The sequence below is a fragment of the Microtus ochrogaster genome (assembly GCF_000317375.1).
Source record: "Microtus ochrogaster isolate Prairie Vole_2 chromosome 6 unlocalized genomic scaffold, MicOch1.0 chr6_random_2, whole genome shotgun sequence".
NCBI lineage: Eukaryota > Metazoa > Chordata > Mammalia > Rodentia > Cricetidae > Microtus > Microtus ochrogaster.
The window spans coordinates 5,593,843-5,610,231 of NW_004949095.1; the positions used below are offsets into that span (position 1 = coordinate 5,593,843).

At 41.1% G+C, this 16,389-nt stretch overlaps 1 protein-coding gene across 8 annotated transcripts in view; it reads left to right on the forward strand.

The window, feature by feature from the left end:
* Abl2 (ABL proto-oncogene 2, non-receptor tyrosine kinase) overlaps positions 1–16,389 on the forward strand; it is an 83,724-nt gene that overhangs the window by 50,875 nt on the left and 16,460 nt on the right. For 5 of the 8 annotated variants that reach the window (XM_005363910.2, XM_005363914.2, XM_005363911.2 and 2 more), the window contains exons 2-8: positions 778–840; positions 2,268–2,438; positions 7,336–7,631; positions 11,552–11,824; positions 13,295–13,379; positions 14,872–15,049; positions 15,550–15,734. In XM_005363910.2, coding sequence (XP_005363967.1) covers positions 778–840; positions 2,268–2,438; positions 7,336–7,631; positions 11,552–11,824; positions 13,295–13,379; positions 14,872–15,049; positions 15,550–15,734 — 1,251 coding nt within the window. The remainder of the gene's footprint in view (positions 1–777; positions 841–2,267; positions 2,439–7,335; positions 7,632–11,551; positions 11,825–13,294; positions 13,380–14,871; positions 15,050–15,549; positions 15,735–16,389) is intronic. The other 3 variants (XM_013352504.2, XM_005363912.2, XM_005363916.2) reach the window with 1 other exon arrangement.

The window sequence follows — 16,389 nt, forward strand, 5'->3', positions numbered from 1 at the left end:
AGATTGTAGAACCTTTAGGGAGAAAATGTGATTGTTATCCATAAGAAGTACATTGTGAGTTTGATTCCCAGAACCTGTGGCTTTCTTTAAAAGCTGAGCATGGTGGCATACTTGTAATCCCAGTGTTGGGGAGCCAGAAGGCTAACATACTTGGTGACCCTTAAGCCAGTAAGACACCTAGTTTAAAAAGAAGATGGATGGCCCGGCAGCAGTGGCACATGTCTTTTTAACCTAGCACTCGGGAGGCAGAGACAGGCGGATCTCTGTGAGTTCGAGACCAGCCTGGTCTACAAGAGCTAGTTCCAGGACGGGCTCCAAAGCTACAGAGAAACCCTGTCTCGAAAAACCAAAAAAGAAAGAAAGAGAAAAACAGACGGTGGATGGTTCACGGCTCCTGAGGAATGACTGACACGTTGTCCTCGTCTCCACGTGCACACAAAATAGTGGGAAAAGCCACTGCAGGTGTAATGAATTATATGAAAAAAAGGCCCAAATGTGGACGGCAACACCAGTAAAGCTTCAAGTGTAAGGTGTGGTGTGGGGAGAGGGGCAGAGAAGTCGGTTCACCTCACTCATGAAAAGGCTTGAAAGCCAGGAATGAAGAGACTCCAGATTGATGATGAATTCTTTTTTTTTTGTTTTGTTTTTCGAGACAGGGTTTCTCTGTGGCTTTGGAGCCTGTCCTGGAACTAGCTCTGTAGACCAGGCTGGACTCGAATGATGATGAATTCTTAAAGGGGCTTAAGAGTGATGTGGTCCAATTTTTGTCTTAAATAGATCACTTTGCCAGCTGTGTGGAGGATGGATTTGAGGGAGACAAGACTGGAGGCAGTAGTCCAGGTGAGATCTGTTGGGGTTCGAATGAAGGTATTGAAGGAGAGGTGAAGAGGGGTGTCTTGAAACAACATGATACCACAGATTCAAAGTTTTCCCCCTCTTCAAAATGACTAAACCAATTTTGAATAAAAAAAATTAGGAAAGAGATGTAAGAGAAAAATGTTACAGGACATGGACAGATAGATCTATTTGCCTTGGCAGACAGCCACTTCACACAGGCCCTTAGATCAAAATTGCTATAGGGAAGTTTTGTTTTTGTTTTGTTTTTCTTATTTGTTTCGTATAGCCAAATTAGGGTATGAGAATGAGGTAATTTTTCAACAAACATGGTATAGATACAAATAGATTCAGAAACTATAAAGCCTTGAGAAGAAACAGATCTTACAAGGCTAAGGCTGGTGTTGATAAGTGAAACTCACAAGTGCATTGGTGGTATTTTCTAGAACCTTGATTAAGTTTACAAAAATTTGATGCCCGGGAAAAGAGATTATAGTTTTAAAAGAAATTAAGGCAGTGAACAACTGTAAGCTATTATAACATAAAAAGATTGTTTCTTTCTTTACTGTTTTTGAGGTAAGTCTGACTCTGTAGTCTAGGCTGGTATCAGATGCCTCCCGAGTGGTGGACTACAGGTGTGAGCTGCCAGGCTTGACTCATGTGGTTTTGTTTATCAGAGAACTTGAGCATTTATCTTGCTAGAAGCATGGTGTCTTTATTTGTTATTTGTAAATAGAAACAAAATTTCCCTACAGTTTCTTTTTTATGAAGGCATATAGGAAGCACCTAGTTTAGAAGAGTTGCTAATTTTACCATTCATATTTCTGATTCTTTCTGTAATAACTGGGTTTGAAGGACACTCCTATAACTCTAGCACTTTTGTGTAGGGGGTAGGGCCGGGGGTAGATGGCAGAAGGATCGGGAGTTAAGGGTCACCCTTGTATTTCATAGCAGGTTTGAGACTGAGGCCATTTAAGACCCTGACTCAACTCCACCTCCAGAAAGCTGCAAGTCGTTACTACAGCAAAATGTCACATGTGCCTTGTAAAGCTAACAAGTACTTGTTTGGTCCTCATTTCTAGACAAGTGCACCTTTGCTATTCCTTTAGGCCTGAGTTAGGTGACTGCATGTAAATCAGAACTAAAGTCTCATTCTGTGGTCTTTCCTCTAACTACAGTATTACAGTTGCAACAAGTCCGTTGCTGCCGTAAGCCCCGGAAATTCAGCACCTTTGCTCACTCTCTTGTGTACGTTGTTTTTTTGAGATAGTCTCATGTAGCTCAGGCCGGCTTTAAATTCCCTGCCCAGTGGAGGAGACCTGGAAGCTAACTCTGAACAGTCTCAGTATGAGTCTGCAGCTCAAATGCTGCCCCTGCACCGAGCTGAGCTCTTGCTGTTTCACTGGACTTCTTTCCCTTTTTATGTCTTTCAGAAGTTTTACACCGCCCCTATGGCTGTGACGCTGAATCTCAGGCACTGAATGAAGCCATTAGGTGGAGCTCCAAGGAGAATTTGCTGGGAGCCACTGAGAGTGACCCTAATCTCTTTGTCGCACTTTATGACTTCGTGGCAAGTGGTGATAACACACTCAGTATCACTAAAGGTGAGACGTCTCTGAATTGTGCTTCACAGCTTTCTCTGGTGGCTGAGAAATGAACCCTGTGCTGCCTTCTGCCACTGCCACATGGTCACATGTGCCACTGGTCACATGATTTGTGACCAGGCACTTCTGCTGCCTTTTCTCTTTTACCTCTTTCTGGACTGCTGCCTCAGAAACAATCAGCTCTATTTTCAGGATTTATTAAAACAACTCAAGAAAAGGTTCATGTTGTTAGGATTTTGTACTCTGAAACACCCTAGCTTCTACCTGTTTACACTGAAATCGTGACTGAGACAAGCTGCAGTGCAGAGCCCCCACTGGTACTCCAGTGCTCTACGTGGACTGTTAAAGTTCACAGTGAGAGCAGGAGCTTGCACCCAGAATCTCAGCCAGCCGTCTCACTGAGATTTAGTCTCACAAGACTATTTCGTTTGTATCATTTTCAGTTTTTGGAGTAAGACTTTCTGTAGAAAGTAGTCCAGTGCTGCCGGGCGGTGGTGGCACACACCTTTAATCCGAGCATTCAGGAGGCAGAGACAGTTGGATCTCTATGAGTCTGAGGCCAGCTTGGACTACGGAGTGAGTTCCAGGACAGGTTACAGAGAAATCCTGTCTTGAAGCCCCCCCACCCACCCACCCAAAAAAAGAGAAAGTAGTACAGTGGTTATATCGGGTGCATGGTTCTTACGCTGCTGTTGTCCAGCTCACAGTACATGGCCTAGACAGCCCCTGTCTGTGTTGACTGGTGGAGAACTGTTAGGGAGGGTCTATCTCCTGCTGTAATATCTTTAGAGAGTGAATGAGGTTCTTTTCAGTGGCCAGTTCTTATAAAAGGAAACAATAGAACATGACCAGATCAAATCACCAATTATATTTTGAACATCCATGAAGATAGTGGAACTTTATGAGAAAGAGTAAGAGTGGGGAGTCTTGTTGGTTTCACACATGGACTGGGTTAGGCTAGTCTCCTGCACTGGTTTTTTTTTGGGGGGGGGGGAGTGGTAGGGAGGCTTTAAAGCCTCCCACGGTAAGGAAATGTATTTCAAAATAATATTTAAATGAAATTATAACAAGCTATTATTTCTCAAACAGATACCTTTGATTTATAAGGTTCAGAATGAAGCATTTAGTGGAAATAATGATACTAAGTTAGGCCAGCAAGCCTTCCCTGACTGTGAGGAAATATTTCTATATAGAATTTTTATAACTAGTCATTAACTTTGGAACCTCATACAAGCTAGTCCTGTGCTCTAGTGAAGAACTATACCCCAGAATCAACATAGCAATTTTTAAGTGCCATCAAATTCACATAAGCAGAATTCCTTAAAACCGAGTTTGTCAACAAAAACATTTTTTACGTGTATTTAATCTATGTATATGAGAGCCTCTTGCCTGTCTTTCTGCATGTGTACCACATGTGTGCCTGGTGCCCCATGAAGGTCTCAAGAATGGTTGCATCTCATGGAACTGGAGTTGCAGATGGTTGTGAGACACCATGTGGGTGCTGGGAATCTAGCCCAGGTCCTCTGAAAGAACAGCCAGTGTTCTTAAGTGATGAGTCATCTCTCCATCTCCAAAACTGAGTTTCTCGGACTGGAGTATAGGTGTGTTCAGACACTGTACATACATACACACACACACACACACACCCAGGGGCCCAGGGAATGCAGGCCCTCCTCTGGTCAGCATGAGATTTTGGTTTATTGGGGGCAGATGTTGGAACAGGTATGTACGTGGAGATTATTTTATTTATATAAAGTTCAAGGCTAAAACAAAGGACTTCCAAGCCATGTCTGTTGTGTGGTTTTCCTTTACATGGCAGTGTTCTCTTTGTACCTGTTTGCAAAGTAGTGATTAGGAACTTCATTAGCTAGGTAAAATTTTCTCATCAGTATTTTCCAAGATAGTTCTTTTATCAAGGAAACATTGATAAAATCATCTTAATTTCTCGGTTACTAGTTATAGAACCATTAGTATTCTGCTCAAGGACTGGGATTTCCTTTATCTCATGATTGACAATGGTTTTTCTTTAAAAACCTAATACCTAATTTTTATATCAATTTCTTACTACTAGAAAGATGTCTAAGATGTACACATATGAATTCCTACACAGACTTCAGAGTTTTTTTGTGTTGTTATTATTAATGAGTCAGGGTCTCATGTAACCCAAGCTTGATCTTGATGCAAAGCTGGCTAGCCTTGAACACCTAATCCTCCTGTCTTTACATTCCAAGTGTGGAATTAAAGATGTTTGACACCATTGTCTGCCTTTTTATATTTTAAAGGAGAAGAAACTATCCTTTAATTATAGTTACTCTTTTGAAAGTGATGGTTGGCTTGAATTAAATAAAATTTGGGGGCTGGAAACATGGGTCAGTGGTTTATGAGCACTTCTGCAGAGGACCCAGTGGTAAATCATAAAATCTGATAAACTCTTCTAGCCTTTTCAGGTATCATACACATAGATGGTACACATACATACACACAGGCAAAACATTTATGCACATCAAATAAAAATAAATGTGCTTGCCAAAAGTACTTTGTGTTGAATATGTGGCTTTTGTTTGAAATTCTAGGATTTTGAGATACTGAAGCAAAACATTGTTGGTCAGAGTGGGCTACAGAATGAGACTCTGTCTTTAAATAAAAATTTTGTAGAAAACAATATTGTGTGCATATAAGCAAGAGGTTGGCTTGAACCCAGGGGACAGATGCTATCTATCCTGACAGAGTGATGTCTTCCCATATCAAAAATAAAAAGAAAGTTCTAAGATTCCTGTACTGGCAGGTTCAATGTCTGTTTCCCTGCCCATTTCCATGGTAGTCAAGATTGCCAGGGTAGGAATTCTAATAAAAAGAGGAGGGAAAAAAAGGCAAAGCCCTGGGGGTTTTGGCTTTATCCTGATTATGATGGCCTATATTAAGCGGTTCTGTGAATTTCCCTGGCAAGTTCCTTTTTAAAAAAAAAAAAAAAAAGATTGATTTATTTATTTATTATGTATACAGTATTCTAAGTATTCTGTCTACATGTATGCTTTTTCTTTTTTTTAAAAAAAAAGATTTATTTATTTATTATGTAGACAGTATTCTCAGTATTCTGTCTGCATGTCTCCTGCAGGCCAGAAGAGGGCACCAGATCTCATTACAAATGGTTGTGAGGCACCATGCAGTCGCTGGGAATTGAACTCAGGACCTTTGGAAGAGCAGGCAGTGCTCTTAACCACTCAGCCATCTCTCTCTAGCCTGCAAGTTCCTTTCTTTTGTACATATAGCTACTGTGCATCTGCACATTTGTGAATATCCACTGCCATACCAGACACTCATATCTTATTATCTGTATACAGTGTATAATATGTACACATATGAGTTCCTACACAGACCTCTGAGTGGTTTCTCTCATACCAGGTGTCTCAGGTGAAATGGTAGGGGCTAATAGGACTCCAGTTATGGTAAACATAATGTTGTGGTATGGTAAGCATAATGTAAGCCAAAGGAGAAAGGTAGATGGCTATAACAGTAAGTCTGAATTTCCCTCACCAGTTTTGTCCTGGCATCTTCTGGGCCCTGTACTGTAGATTGATTGGCTTCTTTCTGCTCTCTGGAGCTAACAGATGTGAACTCTATAGAAAACTTTGTATCTCTTAGAAATAAGAACCTCAAGTACTACAGTCCTTAGATGAACATCTGTGTTACCATTGCTATCTGTTACTCTATCAGTTTTGACAAAGAAGCTTCTAGTCTATTCTGCAAGTGTATATTGCATGGGACAAAGTGTATATTGAAGTTTTTAATAATAACATCAAGAGAATGAAGCTGATACAAAGATTCACCAAGTGATTTAGATTTGGGGCTCCAACTTTACAGTTATTTTCTGTTACCACAGACTAATTTTAGAGGAATGGGAAAGAATGATTCATTTTTTTATGGGAAACAGGAAGAAACTGAGAAAATGGAACTTTGAAACCTTGAGTTCTGGAAACACTTGAGCCTTAAGAGTCTTCACCACCCCTCCCATCCTCTAAACAGTTCTTGTGCTGAAACCTCTTTGTTGGATCTGGAGTCTCAGGAGGTTGGGGCAGGAAGTATTTGTTTACATTGAAAGCTTTGTTGCTTTGACATCATCTGAAAATACAAGTAACTTTGTATTTCAGACATCTTGTTCCTAAGCTTTTGTTATCATTAACACTGAATCATATGTGTGTGTTTGTGTATACATACATACATATATGCATACATACATGTATATCTCTTTAAGTGAAAGTAAATTTTACTTTTCTTTTGAAGAGTGAGTATTATCCAGGTGTTAGTATATGCCTATAATCCAGAATTCAGAAGACTGAAGAAGGGTCATGAGCCTAAGTCCAGCAGTGTAGGCTCCATGAAACTGTCTTAAAAGAAGAAGGGGTAGATGGTTCAGTGGTTAAGAGCACTTACTGCTCCTTCAGAGGATCAAAGTTCAGTTCTCAGTATCTGTATTAGATAACTCAGAGTTGTTGGTTACTCCAGTCCCAGGGGATCCAGCACCCCTTTCTGGACGGACGGACGGACGGACGGACACACACACACACACACACACACACACACACACACACACACACACACATGAACACTGTAATTTTCTAGCTATTTGAATAAACTTTCTATACTAACTTAGCACAGGACATAGTTTCTGCAAGACAATTTAAGTGACATAATCTTTTAAAAACATATACTGTCTGAAACTATTTCTTGTTATGCTCATGTGATTTAAGCCACAGAGTGGAAACTAATCAGGATATTGTTAAGCAAGCACCAAGGTTTTTGGTTCATTTTTCAGTGAGGTTGAAGTTTTAAGCCCTTCCGCTCAGTCTTAAAGAGCCTTAATGTTTTCCCTTTCATTCTGTGATAACATCTTGGCTAGGCGAAAAACTACGAGTCCTTGGTTACAACCAGAATGGCGAGTGGAGTGAAGTTCGCTCCAAGAATGGACAGGGTTGGGTGCCAAGCAACTACATCACTCCAGTGAACAGCCTGGAGAAGCATTCCTGGTACCATGGACCCGTGTCCCGCAGCGCGGCAGAGTATCTCCTCAGCAGCCTTATCAACGGCAGTTTCCTGGTTCGAGAGAGTGAGAGCAGCCCTGGGCAGCTGTCCATCTCACTCAGGTATGAGGGACGTGTGTATCACTACAGGATTAATACCACCACAGACAGCAAGGTAAGACACGTCAGCAGCCACCTGTGCATGTGGACTAGCTGTTGAAGAAATGCACTGAACAGGGTTAAAGTAGAAAATCATTTCTGTCTGATATAAAATAAAGTGTTGCCTAATTGTGTGAGTTTGGGTTGTTTAGCATGTTAGAGAGTCTGTCTTTCAAACCAACTTGGTAATAAGGATAAAATTGTAGATAATTAATAGTTTAAGGGTAAGCCATATTTGAAGGCGAGGAATGAAGAGATGTATACATGTTAGCTGTTCTAATCATCAACACAAATACACACTAAGTGCTTAGAAGCAAAAGTTAGAAATCAACTCTAATGTCCATCAGGAAGTTCACAGAGTAAGAGCTGCTTCTCATTAGTATATGTTAATATAAATACATCACCCAGCCACTTAAAAACTTGGATGTTGGGAAACTCAATCTCAGTAGAGTGGATGTGTTAGGCTGGAACTGTTTAGGGCTGGAGAGATGGCTCTGGGATCAAGCGCACTGGCCACTCTGCAGAGAACCTAGGTTCAGTTTACAACACTCACCCAATAATTCACCATCTGTAACCCCAGTTCTGAGAGATCCAGTGCCCTCTTCTGGCCTCCACTGGCACTAGGAATACATGCGGTACACAGACGTGAGCAAAACACTCATCCACACAAAATAATAAAGTAATAGTAATTAAAATTTAAAACAAAAATGGAATATAAATTATAAAGCCCAAACTTACATCAGGTTTTGTTCTATTGAATAGTTGATTTAGGTTGAGCCCCCTTTCCTCTATGGGGCAAGCAGAACAGCTTTACTTTCTAAGTGCACTATTTATTAACTTGGAGACTTTACCTGAGTCTCAGTTTGCCTGGTGTTGGTGGTGATGGTTGGTGATTTAGGCAGGGTCTCTTTGTGTTATACCATATGGACTGGAACTTGCAATGTAGACCATGCTGAATTTGAGCTGTAACAGCCATTCTGTTTCTGTCTTCAGAGTCCTGGGATTACAGGTGTGCACCACACCTGGCTTTCCTTTGTCTATTACTATTATTTTTTCAACTTTGTTTACTTTTCAATTTTTAAAATGATGTATAATGTGTTGTCTGTCTGTGGGTGAGTGTTTGTGCATGTGGGTGCAGTAACCACACAGGCTGGAAGAGGACTTTAGATTCTCCTGAAACTGGAGTTGTATGCTTCCTGGCATGGGTACTGGAGACTGAATGTCAGTCCTCTTCAAGAGCAGTATACACTGTTAACCACTAAGCTATCACTTCCATCTTCCCCTTGCCTGTTATTAAACCCCATCTTGTAGGATTATTGTAAGTATTAAATGAAGCAATTTTTGTAAAGTTTAATAGCTGATACAACATAGGAAATATATTACTAGTTTTCTTTCTCCTTTTGTACCATTATACAAGCATAGTGTATTGTCTATGGTCCAAGTGAATGGAATCAGAGTTTGTAATGTTTTTGGTTTTTGGTTTTTTTCAAGACAAGGTTTGTCTGTAGCTTTGGAGCCTGTCCTGGAACTAGCACTGTAGAACAGGCTGGTCTCGAACTCACAGAGATCTGCCCGCCTCTGCCTCCCGACTGCTGGGATTAAAGGCTTGCGCCACCACCACCCAGCATTGTAATGTAACAAAAGTGCCAGTAGTTATTAGTTGTTTGCTTTTATTTGTCTCTATGACAAACACCAGAGAGAAATAGTTCACAGACATTTATTTTGACTCATAGTTTCAAAGAGTTCAGTCTGTTTGCAGTACTTTTTCTAATATTTTCAGACTGTGGTCAGGCAGAACATCATGGTGGGGTCACGTGGTGGAACAGAACTGCTCACCTCATAGCTACCAAAAAGGGAGCAATGAGAAGCAGCTTACTGATTGGACCTACCAGCTGAAGACCAGCGAGCCCTTCAGCACAAGTCTTTTGGGGGACACTGAGCATCTACTACCTGACATAAACACAACAGTAGTGACCACACATATGTGCCAGACTTACGCAGGAAAATTGTGATAACACCAAACAGTGTAATTGATTAATAAATGATCATATATTATTAAAATAGAATCCCCTACAGAAACAGAAATGAACATTATGTTCTGTACACAAGTCCCTAGGAAGTGGTGGCCTAATAGCTCCCTGTATCATCATGTTATTTGTTTCTGTAGTATCTGAAGATACGTTCTGTTTCTAAGCAGACCAAAGTAGTTGCTACAGAGACCCTATATAGCCCCAAGCCTAAGATACCTGTTTTTTTATCCCTTTACAGATAATTTTTCTGACTTTCTTATAGATGAGTTTCATACACATAAAGTAGATTGACAAGAGTAATATTTTCCAGAGAATTGTATGGAGAGGAGTGTGGGAGTGATCGCTAATAGCTATGGGCTTTCTGTGGGAAATGATAAAAGTACTTCGATGGAGTTGGATAGTGGTGATTGATTAGCGAGCCCGGTAAATGTACTGAAAGGTATGGAATGGTATACTGTAATACTGATTTTATAGCATGTGAATAATAGTTTAATAAAGAGAACCGACACTAGATAACACATACTGCATGACTTCTGTACGTCATGCAGTTCAGACAGGGCTAGTCCCATATGCTGCAAGTGTATATAGTGAAAACCTTTGCAGGCAAGGATTCTGGGTGCTGGTGGTGTTATAGTTCTTGTGTGAGGAGTTTATTTTGTGAAAGATCACTAGTTCTCCACTTATGAATTATGCACATTTTTATATACAATAAAACACCTTTTTGTTTTAAACAGTGGCTTATTGTTGAAACAATAGCTTGGGCATGATGGCACACACTCTAATCCCAGCACTCATGAAGCTGAAGCAAGGAAATCACAAATTTGAGACCAAACTGGGTTATATAGAGGGACTCTGTGTAAATTAATCAGTCAGTTAATTAAAAACAAGCAAATCATATTCTCTTAGAAGATAAAGCCAGCCTGGTGGTGGTGATGCATACCTTTAATCCCAACCCTTGGGAGGCAGAGGCAGCAGTTCTCTGTGAGTTTGAGGCCAACCTGTCTCGAAAAAAGATACAGCCAAAGACTATCTTATTTTATACTTATTAATTATCACAAATTAACAAGCATCTTGTTAATAACTCTGGAATCCAATTATATCTTTTTAATGGCCTAGACATTTAAAAGGGATGTTGTAAAAATAAAATTTATAATTAATTATATGATTAAATAAATATTATACCCGTATAATTTCTTAATTTTAAAATTAGTGGCTGTCAGTTTATGTTCCCCATGGATTATAAATTCTCCTTTATTAGCTTGGAAGCAGATCCTGATTGCCTATTTTAACCACTTCTCAGGTTTAAGTTGCACAATCTCCTTTTTTTTTTTTTTTTTTTGTGGTAGTGTCTTGCTCTAGCACAGGCTGACCTGGAACTCTGAATGCTCTTCCTCCGGCATCTTCTGAGTGCTGAATTACATATTCTCTAGTCCTAATGCTTAGCAGTATTCTGAGGACAAGTTTGCCTGACGTACCTGCAGCTGAAGGAATAGGCATGATGCTTACAATGAGATTAAGCCATCTCCCTTGCCCTGATTATTAACATTTACTCTGTCTTAATTCTGATAACCTTCTGGAGTACTAGTAGCACTAGCATACAGCACCTGTGATCCCCGTGCCTTGTAGGTGGAGACAGAAGCATCAAAAATTCTTCAAGGCCAGCCTGGGCTATATAATGGAGACCCTGTCTCAAAACAACAACAAAAACCAGGCCAGGTGTGGTATTGCACACCTAGAGGTAGAGAACTCTGGAGGCAGAGGCAGGTAGATTTCTGTGAGTTCAAGGACATAGTTGAGACCCTATCTCAGAAAACAAGCAAATATCATGTCTCAAGGCCAGTGAAATGTATGCTTTTAAAAATAGTTCCTTCTTTTCTGGGTTCGTTGAGTCTCCTTTTCTCCGCAGGTGTATGTGACTGCTGAGAGCCGCTTTAGCACGTTGGCAGAGCTTGTTCACCACCACTCTACAGTCGCTGACGGGCTAGTGACCACACTGCACTACCCGGCACCCAAGTGTAACAAGCCAACCGTCTATGGTGTGTCCCCTATCCATGACAAATGGGAAATGGAACGAACAGATATTACCATGAAGCACAAACTTGGGGGCGGTCAGTATGGAGAGGTTTATGTTGGCGTCTGGAAGAAATACAGCCTTACGGTTGCTGTGAAGACACTGAAGGTGGGTTGCTGAGAGTTAAGTTTGCAAGCATGTTTGTGTGTGTGCTGAATCACTTAGAAAGATCAGTGTGCCCTTCTTCAACTTTGGAACACTTTCCACCCACTGGTGCCAAACATTTCAGCAAATGGTGGTGATTAACCGTAGTGCCGCTGCTAACAGTGCAGGGCAGATTATTCCCTACAGAACAACCCACGTGTGGGAAAGGCTCGTCTCTGGAGGCTGTTGATAGAGATCGTATCGGGATTTAGAAGCAAATTATAAGTTCTGCTGAGAACAGGCCCTGCTGAACAGAATTCTCCATGTGATCATAAGCTCCCTATTTTGGTCTCTATCCCCCTGCCTTTTGTTTCTCCCTTATGCCTTCTTGCAATTGAGACACCCTTTTTTTAAAGTTAAAGTAAAAATGACAGGGTGTCACTAAGTAGTCTGGGTTGGTCTTCAAGTCGTGATCCTCTGCCTCAGCCTCCAAGTGCTAGACTTACAGGTATGCACTACCATGCCCTGCTAATCACTTCTTGTTCTTAAATTCATAAAAGTCCTTTTCCTGACCCTACTGTCCTTTTTTTAAGCACCCTGCTATAAAATCACAGAGTTGTCAGTCATTCAGTACCGTGGTGTGTCATTCATGTGAGCTGTTCTCATGGGTAGTAGTCAGCTCAGCCGTGTTTACCAGCATATTCTGAGTGTGAAGTGAGCAGTGATGCCGTGCACATGTGCTTTGTTCTTTAAGAATCCCAGTATCGGGCTAGAGAGATGGCTCAGAGGTTAAGAGCACTGACTACTCTTCCAGAGGTCCTGAGTTCAATTCCCAGCAACTACATGGTGGCTCACAACCATCTATGATGAAATCTGGTGCCCTCTTCTGTGTGCAGGCATACATGCAGGCAGAATGCTGTTTAAAAAATAAATAAATCTTTTTTAAAAAAAAAGAATCTCAGGATCTAATCAGAAGGTCAAACACTAACCTGCCAGAAAACTGAATCTCAACCCTCTGCTGTGGTGAGTTTTAAGATGAGGCTGTTGAATTTTGCTTGCCCTGTTTATTTTCATTTTTATTCCAATGTCTGACATTGGATAAGTTAAAGACAGTATTCTTAGTTATTCTTCTGTAGAGCATATTAGGTTTATGTAGTAAGATTAATCTTAAGATAATATGCTAGAATACTCAAATATGATCCCTTTTACTTAAAAAAAAAAGTACTTTTATGTGTATGAGTATTTTTGTCTACATTTTACACCACATAGTTGCAGTGTTCAGGGAGATCAGAAGAGGGCATCAGAGTCCCTGGAACTACAGATGGTTATGAACTGCCATGTGGATCCTGGGGACCAAACCTAGATCCTCTGCAAGAGCAACAAGTGCTCTTAACTACTGAGCCATCCCTCCAGCCCCCTTTTACTTTAATGCCTCAAGTAGGCTTGTGAATTGACTTAAATGAATAAGTCTTTCTTTCTTACATACTTTAACAGGAAGATACCATGGAGGTAGAAGAGTTCCTGAAAGAAGCTGCAGTGATGAAGGAAATCAAGCATCCTAATCTAGTACAACTGTTAGGTAAGAACCCCAAACCATAGATTTCCTCAGATCCACGCTCCCACCCCAGCCCTTTGTTGTATTCAGATCATGGTTTTGCAGATTGTTGTGTTTTGTTTTAGCACCATGTTGGAAATGCTAGGTGTAAACTGACTGCATTAAATCCTGTCAAGAGCTGGGGATGCAGACCAGGAGTAGAGCTAGTAAGCATCAAGTCTTAGACTTAGTACTGCAAATATACACACACACATGCAGGCATATGCGCACGTAGGCACATCGCTTCTCCTTTCATTAGTAGACTGCTTAAAACAAACAACAGTGGCCCAAGTTAATGGCTTTTTAAAAAAAAACTTATTTTTCACTGTTTTTTATATGTATATATGTTTTGTCTGGTTATAAACGTCTGCAGTGCCCAAGGAAATAAGAAGAGGACATTGGATCTCCTGGAACTGGAGTTCTTAACCCCTGAACCAACTCTCTGGCCCCTTTAAATTTTCTTTACTTAGTTAAAGTGTTTGGGTGTCTTGCCTACATGTGTGTCTATGTACCATATGTGTGCCTTGTGCCTTTGGAGGCCAGAGGGAGGGCATTGGATCCCCCAGTACTAGAGTTACAGATAGTTGTGAGCTGCCATGTGGATGCTGGGAATCAAACCCCAGTCCTCTGAAAGATCAACCAGTGCTCTTAACTGCCCAGTCATCTCTCCAGCCACAGATTGATTGCATTGTGTAAACGTGTCCAATTTGTACTCTTCCCAGATTCAAAGTTCACAAGCATTCAAGGTGGCATCAAAAATTGCCATGAAATATTAGGAGACATTAAACAAAGAACCACTGGAAAAGGTGAATTAAAACTTGTGGCCAATCAGTTTATTCAAGCAGGAAATGCTTATGCTGCAATGGGCTTACTTGTTTGGGTTACAAAGGATCCTTTGAGTTTTGCTTTTTAAAAATCAGGCCTTTTCTGTTCTTGTTTTGTTTTCCAAGACAGGGTTTCTCTGTGTAGCACTGGCTGTCCTGGAACTCACCCTTGTAGGCCAGACTGGCCTTCAACTCACAGAGATCTGCCTCCCAAGTGTTAGGATTAAAGGCATGAGCCACCACTGCCCAGATGGACCATTTTTTTTTTTGAATGCTCAAATTAAACTAAGCTATGCTAAAAAGGAAACCAATTAATATGGAATCTGCCATTTATTAGTGAAATTCTTGACTATGAAGATAGTTTTTTACAAAGTAGTTAGAAGCAAGGGAGCATCAGCGTAGGCCTAAGTTATGTTACTTTAAGTTAACGTGGTTTGCACCCAGTTGAAGGGGAATGGGCACATACAGAGCTCTAGAAATGTTGGTCTTATTCCTTTTTGGGTTAAGGTAAGAAATCTGCATCCCAGGCCAATGCTGAAAAGGTCTATGAAGCTGCAGAGGACAGCATGGCGGAACAGATTGACCAGCCAGTTTAAGATGTGTTGTGTTTATTTCATAGAATGTGGTGAAGATTGTCAATTGTTCTTGGTCAGGTGTGTGTACCCTGGAACCGCCGTTCTACATTGTGACTGAATACATGCCTTACGGGAATCTGCTGGATTATCTCCGGGAATGCAACCGCGAGGAGGTGACAGCAGTTGTTCTACTTTACATGGCGACTCAGATCTCTTCTGCCATGGAGTATTTGGAGAAGAAGAACTTCATCCATAGGTGTGTGAAGCTGACTGTTGTGATGACTAACCACAGAGCTGTCTTGCTTGACGTGACCATGAAAGAAGAGCGTTGGCAGACCATTTCACACACAGGCTTCCTCTGTTTCAGTCTCAAACCAGAGAGCTGTTTCATCTAACACTTCACCCAAGATCCTTTGTTCCACCTAGTGGCCAAATTTTTTAAATGCCATTCTGTCTTAGGAAAGTATTTTAAAGCCTTCAGGGAGGGGTCTGTTGCTCCCCCTTGAAATCTATCCCATTATATTTAAAAAGGAATTCATTTTGTTCAACGTCTTTTTTCTGCCTCTTTGTGGGTACTCAATGAGTGGTAGAAATTAGTGAGTTTCCATACTGGTGATTATCATATATCATAAAGTATGACAGTGTTAGTTAGCATCTCCTTATCAACTCTGCCTGTAACACACCGAACCAAGACTAGCGTGTTCACACCCATCTTTCTCACCATCAGCTGGAATAATGAAGGGCTCTTTCCCATAGAGATCTTGCTGCACGGAACTGCCTAGTAGGCGAAAACCATGTGGTGAAAGTAGCTGACTTTGGTTTAAGTAGACTGATGACCGGAGACACCTACACTGCTCACGCTGGAGCCAAATTCCCTATTAAATGGACGGCACCTGAAAGTCTGGCCTATAATACCTTTTCAATCAAATCTGACGTCTGGGGTAAGGTTGATAAAGCTTCTTACATGTATTTTATTCATTCATTTAACATTAACCATGGCTGGCCTGGTAGTTACTATATAGTCTAGGCCAAAACTTGGGATAGTTCTTCAATCTCAACCTCCTGAGTGAGGACCATAAGCCACCATGCCCAGCTAATTCCCTTAGTTCCTCAGAGCTTTTATGATTCTCACATAAAAAAAAAAAAAAAGGTATTGAGAAGGGTGGTGGAAACAGCTGAGAAAATATCAACACCTACCTGTAATACCATCACTCAGAAATCTGAGATACGAGATCTGGGAGTTTGGAGTGAGGCCAGCTTGAGCTACATAGGGATGGGGTATAGTTTAGTGGTAGAGTACTTGCCGAGTTGGTACAAGACCCTGGGCTGTTCCCCAGCATAGGGGTTGGGTAGAAGCAATCAAAAAATGTATTACAGTTGAGACATGGTAGCAGATGCCTGTACTTTAGCACACTGGATGCTTAGACGCTCAGATCCTTTAACACCTACCTGGACAGTATGACAAGACTGTGAACAGCAGCCATATAACTTGACATGGTGGTGAGGGCTCTGATCTCAGCACTTAGGAGACTGAAGGAGTATGAGCACAAATTGGAGTACAGGCCAGCCTGTGCTCTCTGTATAGTAAGTTCTAGG